The 9,931-nt window shown below is 28.3% G+C and overlaps 1 protein-coding gene across 1 annotated transcript; it reads left to right on the top strand.

The window, feature by feature from the left end:
• Nucleotides 1-459: 459 nt before the first annotated feature.
• LOC108212892 (protein S40-5) lies at nucleotides 460-1,363 on the top strand. Its single transcript, XM_017384608.2, has one exon. It carries the CDS (start codon nucleotides 636-638, stop codon nucleotides 1,257-1,259), a length of 624 nt encoding a protein of 207 aa, XP_017240097.1. The 5' UTR covers nucleotides 460-635; the 3' UTR covers nucleotides 1,260-1,363.
• The last annotated feature ends 8,568 nt before the right edge of the window (nucleotides 1,364-9,931 follow it).

Genomic DNA, 9,931 nt, shown 5'->3' with positions numbered 1-9,931 from the left:
AATCAAGAATCTACACTTGTCAATATTTTTTACTTTAACAGTGTAACCTAGTTTAATCAATTGCTTTTCAATTGTTTTTAATCTATTTTTGCTTCCCCATTTTACACCATTATATCAGTATATATATCTTTTGAAAATCAGATGGCTTTTTCATAATGTGCTCCAAAAAAATGGCCACAAACGATATACACTCTTCACTTTTTGAACATTTAGATTTATTTTACACATATTTATACTTAATTACTTCTTGATTTCTTTTTTCGACCCCTCTGACTCCAATCTAAACTACCTTACACTCTCTTTTTACTCTTAGATCTCACCTTGTGATTTTAAGGTATAAAATGCAGATAAAATGTAACCTAAATTCACATGAAATGAAATGCATGAATTATGCGGTCGTTGTGGGTCCAGCTAATGCAATCATCGGTCGCTATATATACAGGTCTCTAACATAAAGGCTCACTCTATGTTTTTTTCTAATGGAGTTATAGCATCAGCTAGCTCACATTTACACACATTAATATTCATACACAACATACATATAACATATGTACTTGTACACATAAACAATATTTTTTACTAGGTAGCTTGAATTTAAGATTCATTCGGATTTCGGCCGGTGGTTGTGATGATACATGGCCAAAGGTCGAGGACTGACCATAAGTCGAAGCGAGCGTTTGTTAGGGAGCTACAATTATCGTCAAACTCAGGGTCCGGTCAACGGCGAATTGGAGTTTGCGGAAGATGACGTGTGGTCCGCTGTCGACACGGTTAGTGTCGACAGCGAGGAGCACACGTATCATAGTTCCAACGCTGAGTGGACTCCACGTGCGTACGTGGAGACAAATGTGCGCGTGAGTAGGAGGAGTCACCGGGGAGGTGGAAATGAGGAAGGCCACGTGGGCGGGTTGTCATTGGCCTTTGATGATCCGGGCCGGGTTTCCTCTCCGCGGATCGTGCACCAAATCCGTGGTCAGGATTACGTGGCGTCGCCACGTGGACGCCAGATGGCCACGTCAGCGCCCATCAACGTGCCGGATTGGTCAAAGATTTACCGAGTTGAGTCGGTTGAGTCCATGCATGACTCGGACGATTGGGAGGAGCGTGACTTTGATATGGTTCCTCCACACGAGTACTTGGCTCGGAGTCGCAACTCGGCTGCCAACTCGGTTTACGAAGGCGTGGGGCGAACACTTAAAGGTAGGGATATGAGCCGGGTTCGAGACGCGGTTTGGAGTCAAACGGGATTTGATGGTTAAGTGTTATTTAGAATGGTTTTAAATTGTTAATTGGTCATTATTAAATCATATTAAGGTTGATTTTGCTAGTATAATGCTATCGATAAATATTCAAGCTTTGCTCAGTGACCATGTTGTTGTTTGCTGTGATATACGGTAATTTTTTTGGCGATGACTCGATTGTAAGAACTCCATTCAGCGAGTAAACTCGGTAAATATTAACACGATTAGCATTGGGAAATTAGAATTAATTGATTAATTTATCAATTTGAAATTATTTAAAGATTTAATCAGCTTGGAATAAAACAATAACACGATAAAATATTATCAATGCGTTAATAGAAAATTTATCATGAATTTTCTATAACTACGAGATTTTTAAAAATCATATATATATGTACGTTTGAATTTTTGTTTTTGCCACCTGCTTAATGTGTTGTGTGTTCTGATGGGGAGCGGCGGATCTGGTAAGAAGCATCCGGCTAAAAATTTTTATTGACATCTTTTCATCATTTTAGATTTTATAAAATTACTAAAAACCTTTTGAAAATCTGAAAACATATAGTTGTTTATCAAAAATTTAAAATATCCCTAGATCCCCTGCTCATGGGGTATAATCGAATCCGAGATAGGATATTTTGAAACAAATCGAGCTTCTCATTTAATTTAATCGAATAAAAAGCTGTTTTAAATATGTCGAATCAATTTCACTTTAACTCATACAATCAAATTTCAGTTCTCTAGTTTATTATGAAATTTTTTTATTCTCTGAATTATTATGAAACTTTCCATTTTCAGGTAATGCGATAGTGTGAGTGAATGAATTGTATAGATTATGCAGAAAACATTTTTGTAATTAGCAAAGCATACTTTAAAATTGTGATATACAGACATTGCATAATTTGACATGAAGATTGAACATGAATTTATTTTTAATATATAATTCCAATTTTTGTGATTTGTGAATATTATCTCACAAAATTTGTTAATTAATTACTACGAATAGTACATGTATTGACCGAAATAATAATTTTCTAGTAAAAATAAAATATATATACACAGACAAAAGGGTCCTTGTCATTGTGGCGATACATGCACTTTACTTGTCCCCTTACTCCATTATACTGATAACACTTAATTAAAAATTGTCCATTATAACATTTGTCGCAATTAATTAGAGTAGATTCATAAAAACTCATGATTAGTCTTTAAATTCAACTATGAGCAAGTGGTAGATGTTGCCTTATTAAAGACTAGTTCAAACATAAATTTAAAAATCATAAAAATGTTTCTTTTTCGTATAGGTAATTAGCTATATGTTCCTATAGAAAAAATGCTTCTCTTTATTTCAAGTATTCCCTCTCAAAAAATTATATTGAAACTCGTAGAAACAACCATTACCACCCAAATAATTTTGCATTATTTAATTTATCATACTTTAAGTTTAAACGTCATTCAATTTTTATAAGAATATGTAGTGTTTTAAGGATTGCCGACTGATTACTCTTTAAAATATATAGTTACTGTCTGACGAAAAAATTCCCGATTCATCAAAAAAAATTCTAATAAATCTTTAATCATTAGATCAATTGATTAATTCTGATTCCCAATTTCCACAAATCACAATATATATTAATAATGATTAATGAACATAAAATGCTAAGGTTTGATTAAAATTTGGGAAGAAATATAAATTGAAATGGTGATGCCCATCCCCATCAGTTTACCTTTTTCAGGAAAAGGACATTGGGCTCAGAGGCTCTATAAGCCACCGGATCAACACACCCTCTCTCTCCTTGCAAATGGGAGAACACTATAGTCCACATATATTCTGGAATCTGAATATTTCAAAGGCCCTACAATTGCTACTTGGACAAGTACAGTTGGTTTTGTAACATACACTCAATTATATAACTCCTATTTTGTCAGTCTTTTGGTACACCTTCATTTGTATTTAATCAAATTCACAAAACAACAAACGAATGGATACAATTATATGTTATTTCCAGGATTGTACAAGTTAAAATAGTGTTGTAGGCATCAAGCTTCAAATTCCATTATTTATAGGTTTATACAGCTGTAGGACAACCATATATAAGTTGTATTACTGTACTTTCTTGTTTTCTGACGAAGGATTTTAATTTATTAATACGTTTATAAATTAATAATTCAAGATGCGTTATGTCACATTATCTTATAAGTTTTTGATGTTAGATCACTTATATTTAAAATGTGTGAATCATATTATGGACGCATGCCGCTAATACGTTGAATTAGTTCAATACAATGAACTTTAATAGATAATTAACATTTATTCACAAAAATATTGTATAAGAATACTCTAAACATTATTGTTATATAATCCGGACAAATAATATTTTGAAAGGAAATTTCTCAAAGGTCCTTAAAAATTTCAAATATCAAATATGCCAACTATATATATATATTTTTTAAATAATAAACAAGAAATTTTTAACAAAAATAATATTAATAAACTATAAATATATATTACTTATTAAATGTAAAAAATGGAAGGAAGACAAAAATGGAGGTATTTTGAGACTCTTATAAAGTATAATTCCGTAATATATTTTCTTCTGAATAAAAATTTGATATTTATATTTTATTAAAAAATATTATCAAACTATATTTTACAGGAGAATCAAAATACATGCTAACAACCAGATGAGATGGAGGAAGTTTTATAAAAATTGATACACAAATTAATAAGTCATAATACATAAATTACTCATAAATAGTCTTTATTTTTATTATTATGTTTTTAATATTTCACATATGTAATGAATATGTCAAAAATTATCTAAATATATATTTTAAATTCTCAATTTATCATATTAAGTATATTAAGTTATGTGTCATAAACTTAAACCCGTAAGCATTTAGTTCGACTTGTCTTGTGCTCATTAAATTGGGCTTTTCTCTAAATGCCCAAACTATCTAAGCTAAGATCCATATTAGTTAGGCCCAAGAAAATTCAGGTTGTTTAGGTTCTGTACCGCAGTCTGCATTTTCAACCCATATACATTTCAATATTCTTAAGAGTCTGCGCACTCTGTCATGAATTGTATCAAAATATTGCGTGAAGAAATTTTTTTAATTCAAAGAAGTAAATTATCTACCCAAAGGCATGCAAAGACTAAAATAACAATAATTTGGTGTAGTCAAACACGTGTTTTAAAAAACGATGGATTACACTGTAGTATATGATGTTTAGTGAATGCTTATCCAAAAAAAAAAAAAATGATGTTTAGTGAATAATATTACTTTATTCCTCAAAGTAGACTAAGATCATCTATAATTATGTTGTCTGAAAATGATTCACTAAATTAGACATATAAATAATAATGTAAAATTAATTTATTAAATCTGTAATGCATGTTATTTTATTGATATCGATTATATTGATTGACTGTATCTTAAAAATGATATGTTATATTTATTTCCAAATTTTAAAAATAAAATATATCAGTTTTGCATAGCAATATATGATACCGTTTTTTAGAAGTTGGTGAAATATTGTGATCATCAAATGATTATGCGTACAAATTTTTAGCTATCATCGTATCATTTTTATTTATGATAAGATATTAAACTTTAGCTAAATATTTTAATGGGCTCGGACAACACAATTTAATGCCCTAAACTCAGACAACAGAGACCCCGGAGTTATGGTAAGGGACCCCTGTCTTTAAACAATGGACCTTCCTGGCCCAATATTTTTGTCAAGTTCCTGGCCAAATCTTAAACATTAAATTGTCACGACCCAAGCTTAATAACCAATTGTCCACACAGTCTAAGACCCAAACCACGACACTGAACACTATGAATTCTAGTAATTCATATAAAATAAACTCTGCTCCTTACAAAAATAAAATAAAACAAACTCTACTATAAGTCTTTTGGAAATAAATTGAGGCAAAAATATTTAGCCAAAATATTAATAAAAAATTATTTAGTGAAAAAAAAAAAAAGCTCTGTTGGGTAGCTATATCTTATACCCATATAGGACTTGTTTATGCGCACAACTTAATAATAGAATATGTTATTTATTGAAATATGAAAATAACGAAATCAATCAATATATATATATAAAGGAGGATGCGAGCGTCTCTAGGATTGTTCGATTCAGTCTTCTAAATTTTCTTGAATTTCGGAGATAAAATATAATTATAATTCAAAAAATCAGGTCCATGAATTCTAAAAGTAATACAATTCTTTTCTTATTTAATTCTAAAAATGATACAGTTCTTTTGTTATTTGGTATTTCTTATTAAATTCTAAAGATGATACAATAGTATTTCTTATTGAATTCTAAAGATGATACAATTTTTTTCTTATTTATTCAAACTAATAATAATAGATAAAATACAATTTATATTTAAGATATGTAAAGTAATATATACAATTCTTATTTTCGATAAGATATATTGAAGATATGTTTAACGGGAACACGACTGAAAATAATTTTTATGGAATTATAATATTATTTCGTATCAAAATTTATAAAAAAAATTATTTATTAGTATTGTGTTTAAGGGGAGGGCGGCCCAAATTAATTTTTACCTAAATAATAATATTTTTTTATTAGTATTATGTTTGACGGGAAAGTAGCTAAAACAATTTTTTTATCTAAATTTAAAAAAAATTCATAACGCCGCCGCGAAGCGCGGCTTTTTTCGCTAGTATACTTATATAATGGAGAAGCGAGTGGCGTGTTATATAATGGAGAAGTGAGTGGCGTGTAGGTGGCGCCTCTCACATCGCTCCATTCTGTTTTTCTAATTTTCTCGGATTTTTGGATGTAAAATATCAATAATTAGAACTACCTTTTTTAGTTTCGGGTGTATTAGAAGCAAGTTTCAGAATCTGATTTTGTTTCAGATTATTTATGGAATATAGTAGTTTGAAAGTTTTAATCTGATTTTGTTTCAGATTATTTATGGAATATAGCGCCTCTCACATCGCTCCATTCTGTTTTTCTAATTTTCTCGGATTTTTGGATGTAAAATATCAATAATTAGAACTACCTTTTTTAGTTTCGGGTGTATTAGAAGCAAGTTTCAGAATCTGATTTTGTTTCAGATTATTTATGGAATATAGTAGTTTGAAAGTTTTAATCTGATTTTGTTTCAGATTATTTATGGAATATAGTAGTTTGAAAGTTTTAATCTGATTTTGTTTTAAATTATTTAATTATGGGAAAGAGTAGCACACAAGTCTCTCTGCACCTATAAATACCCCTATATATTGTAGGATTTTGGACCATCTAAACACAACCTCCTCTCTCTATACCACAACTCTACCTCTCTCTGGTGATAGTTCTCTTACTTGATTTCTAACTCGGTGGTGCTGTTTTTATGCAACGATAAGTGAAGGCTGTTTATATAGTATTAAAAAAATAAAGATTGTGGCAAGCAAAGGTAGTTATAGATCGCTATGTGGGAGCCGACAAATTCAAACAAAAGAAAAGAATATAGTCTTTACATGATATTGATGGATGATATCAATAAATTAACTATTAATGATGTATGTTTGTTGGTTATTCTTTTATAATATTTATTTTGTTCATCGGACATGTTTGTTGTTGTTAATTATTATATGATTAACTTTGTATAAAGGAAAATATGGTGGAGAAGCGAGGGGCTGTAGATGGCGCCTCTCACATCGATCCGTTCTATTTTTTAAATTTTATGGAATTTTTGGATGAAAAATATCAAAAATTAAAACTACCTTTATTAGTTTCGGGTATATTAGAAGCAAGTATCAGAATCTGATTTTGTTTCGGATTATTTACGGAATATAGTAATTTGAAAGTTTTAATCTAATTTTGTTTCAGATTATTTAATTATAGGAAAGAGTAGCACACAAGCCTCCCTGCACCTATAAATACCCCCGCAGATCATAAGGTTTTGGATCATCTAAACACAACTTCCCCTCTCTCAATACTACAACCTCACGGATTTAAGTTAGATGTTTTTGTGCACAATCAATCCAAAAAAATTGGCGGAAGGTGACAATGTAAGAACATAATTACTTTTCAAAAAAAACACAAATAAAATTAAGATTCGTCGTGTTTTAAATTGTTAATCACCTGTATAACTTTATTTTCATTTTTTCACCATGAATTATAGTCCAATTTTACAATTTTATATATTAGTATTGGTATTACATCAAGATTTTTATAATATAAAATTTATTTTATCCTACAAATATTAATTTTGAAACGTTAATTAGTTTATATAGACAACTACAAAATTATTTTATTCTATAAATATTAATATTGAATCATTAATATAATTTTTATAGGCCGCCGCAACGCGCGGACGTCTCTAGAATTGTTTGATCCAGTCTTCTGATTTTTTTAAATTTCGGATAGAAATTATAATTATAATTCAAAAAATCAGGTTCAAGAATTCCAAAAGTGATATAATTCTTTTCTTATTGAATTCCAAAGATAATACAATTCTTTTCTTATTTAGTATTCCTTTTTGAATTCTAAAGATGATACAATTCTTTCCCTATTTAGTAATCCTAAAAGAAATAGGAGGATGCGGGCGTCTCTAGAATTGTTCGATTCAATCTTCTGATTTTTCTTAAATTTCGGATAGAAATTATAATTATAATTCAAAAAATCAGGTTCAAGAATTCCAAAAGTGATATAATTCTTTTCTTATTGAATTCCAAAGATAATACAATTCTTTTCTTATTTAGTATTCCTTTTTGAATTCTAAAGATGATACAATTCTTTCCCTATTTAGTAATCCTAAAAGAAATAGGAGGATGCGGGCGTCTCTAGAATTGTTCGATTCACTCTTCTGATTTTTTTTAAATTTCGGATAGAAATTATAATTGTAATTCAAAAAATCAGGTTCAAGAATTCCAAAAGTGATATAATTCTTTTCTTATTGAATTCTAAAGATGATACAATTCTTTTCTTATTTAGTATTCCTTATTGAATTCTAAATATGATATAATTCTTTCCCTATTTGGTAATCCTAAAAGAAATAGGAATATATTTATTCAAACTAACAATAAAAGATAAAATACAATTTATAGTTAAGATTTGTAAGGTAATATGTATAATTCATACTTTCAATAAGATATACAGAAGAATAATCTAATACTAGGTGCGTAATCAAAACTGTGTTTATCAGTCTAAATAGTAGGCACAAATAATAAATTAGAGAACATGATATGTCCGAATCATAAAATTTATTAACTCGGTGTGTCTACAATTATTGAATTTAGTCTTATAATTTTCTTAATTAAATTTCAAATTGAAAATAAAATTACAACCTAAAAATCAGGTTAAAAAATACAATTCTTATTTTCAAAATTATAAAACCGATAGTCTTATTTTACCAAAAAAATTCAAAACATATATCTAACAAATAATCTCTAGAATTGTTCTATTTAGTCTTCTAATTTTTCTTAAATTTCGGATAGAAAATGTAATTATAATTCAAAAAATTAAAATTTAAGAATTATAAAGATAATATAATTATTTTCTTATCAAATTCTAAGGGCAATACGCTAGAATCTATTAAAAAGATTCTAACATTAATACAATTCCTTTTCATATTAATTTAGAAATCATAAAAAATAATACGATTCTTTTTGCAAGACGGATCCATGTTAGTCGTTTCGGAGAAAACCGAATAACATGATTACATAAATTCTTTGGACAAGAAAAGATAAGCAGTTAACCACAATATATGATGCTGGCCAGAGGTGGGAAAATAATTTTCTTAAATTTTGAATAAGAAAATAAAATTATAATCTAAAAATTATAGAAAAGTACGATTTAGAAAAATTAAATTCTTATTTTCAAAAGTTATAAATTTATATTCTTATTTGATTAATTTTTTTTCAAATTATATATCTTAGAAAATATAAAGGGGGATGCAGTTCGGTAATAGCGTCCTGGGAAACTCTCAGTTTAATTTTTCTAATTCTTAGAGAGAAAATAGGTAAAGTAGCTAAAAAATAGTAATCGTAAAAGAGATATACTTCTAAATAGTTAAGAAGTAGGAATCTTAACGCGTCTCTGGAGACTCTCTGGTTAATTTTTCCAATTTTTCTAATTTTTTTGAGAGAAAATATGTAAAGTAGCCTAAAAATAGTAATCGTAAAAGAGATATAATTCTAAGTATTTAACAAATAGGAATCTTAACAAAAATATAATAGGTAAAATTTGTGAAATTCTAAGTAGTTAACAAATAGAAATCTTAAATTAAAAAATAGGAATCTTAAGAAAAATATAATAGCTAAAATTTATAAAATGGATATATTTATCCAATTATGATTATAATTTTATCATAACGTAAATGATTCTTGAGAGGATACGCGGGAGGTTACGTGGAGTCTCTAAACTTTCCGTTTAAATTTCTAATTTTTTGAGAGAAAATAGGTATAATAGCTAAAAAATAGTAAAAGAGATACAATTCTAAGTAGTTAAGAAATAGGAATTTTAACCAAAATATAATAGCTAAAATCTATGAAATTTTAAGTAGTGAAGAAATAGGAATCTTAAAAGAAAAGAGAGATGATTCTAAACAATTAAGAAATATAAATCTTAAAGAAAAATATAATAGCTAAAATCTATGAAATTGGATATATTTATCCAATTATAATTATAATTTTATCATAATTTAAATGATTCTTGATTAGTA

This window comes from Daucus carota, chromosome 1 (assembly GCF_001625215.2).
Source record: "Daucus carota subsp. sativus chromosome 1, DH1 v3.0, whole genome shotgun sequence".
NCBI classification, from domain to species: Eukaryota; Viridiplantae; Streptophyta; class Magnoliopsida; order Apiales; family Apiaceae; genus Daucus; species Daucus carota.
The sequence above is the reverse complement of the archived record's forward strand: the minus strand, read 5'-3'. Positions and strand labels throughout refer to the sequence as shown.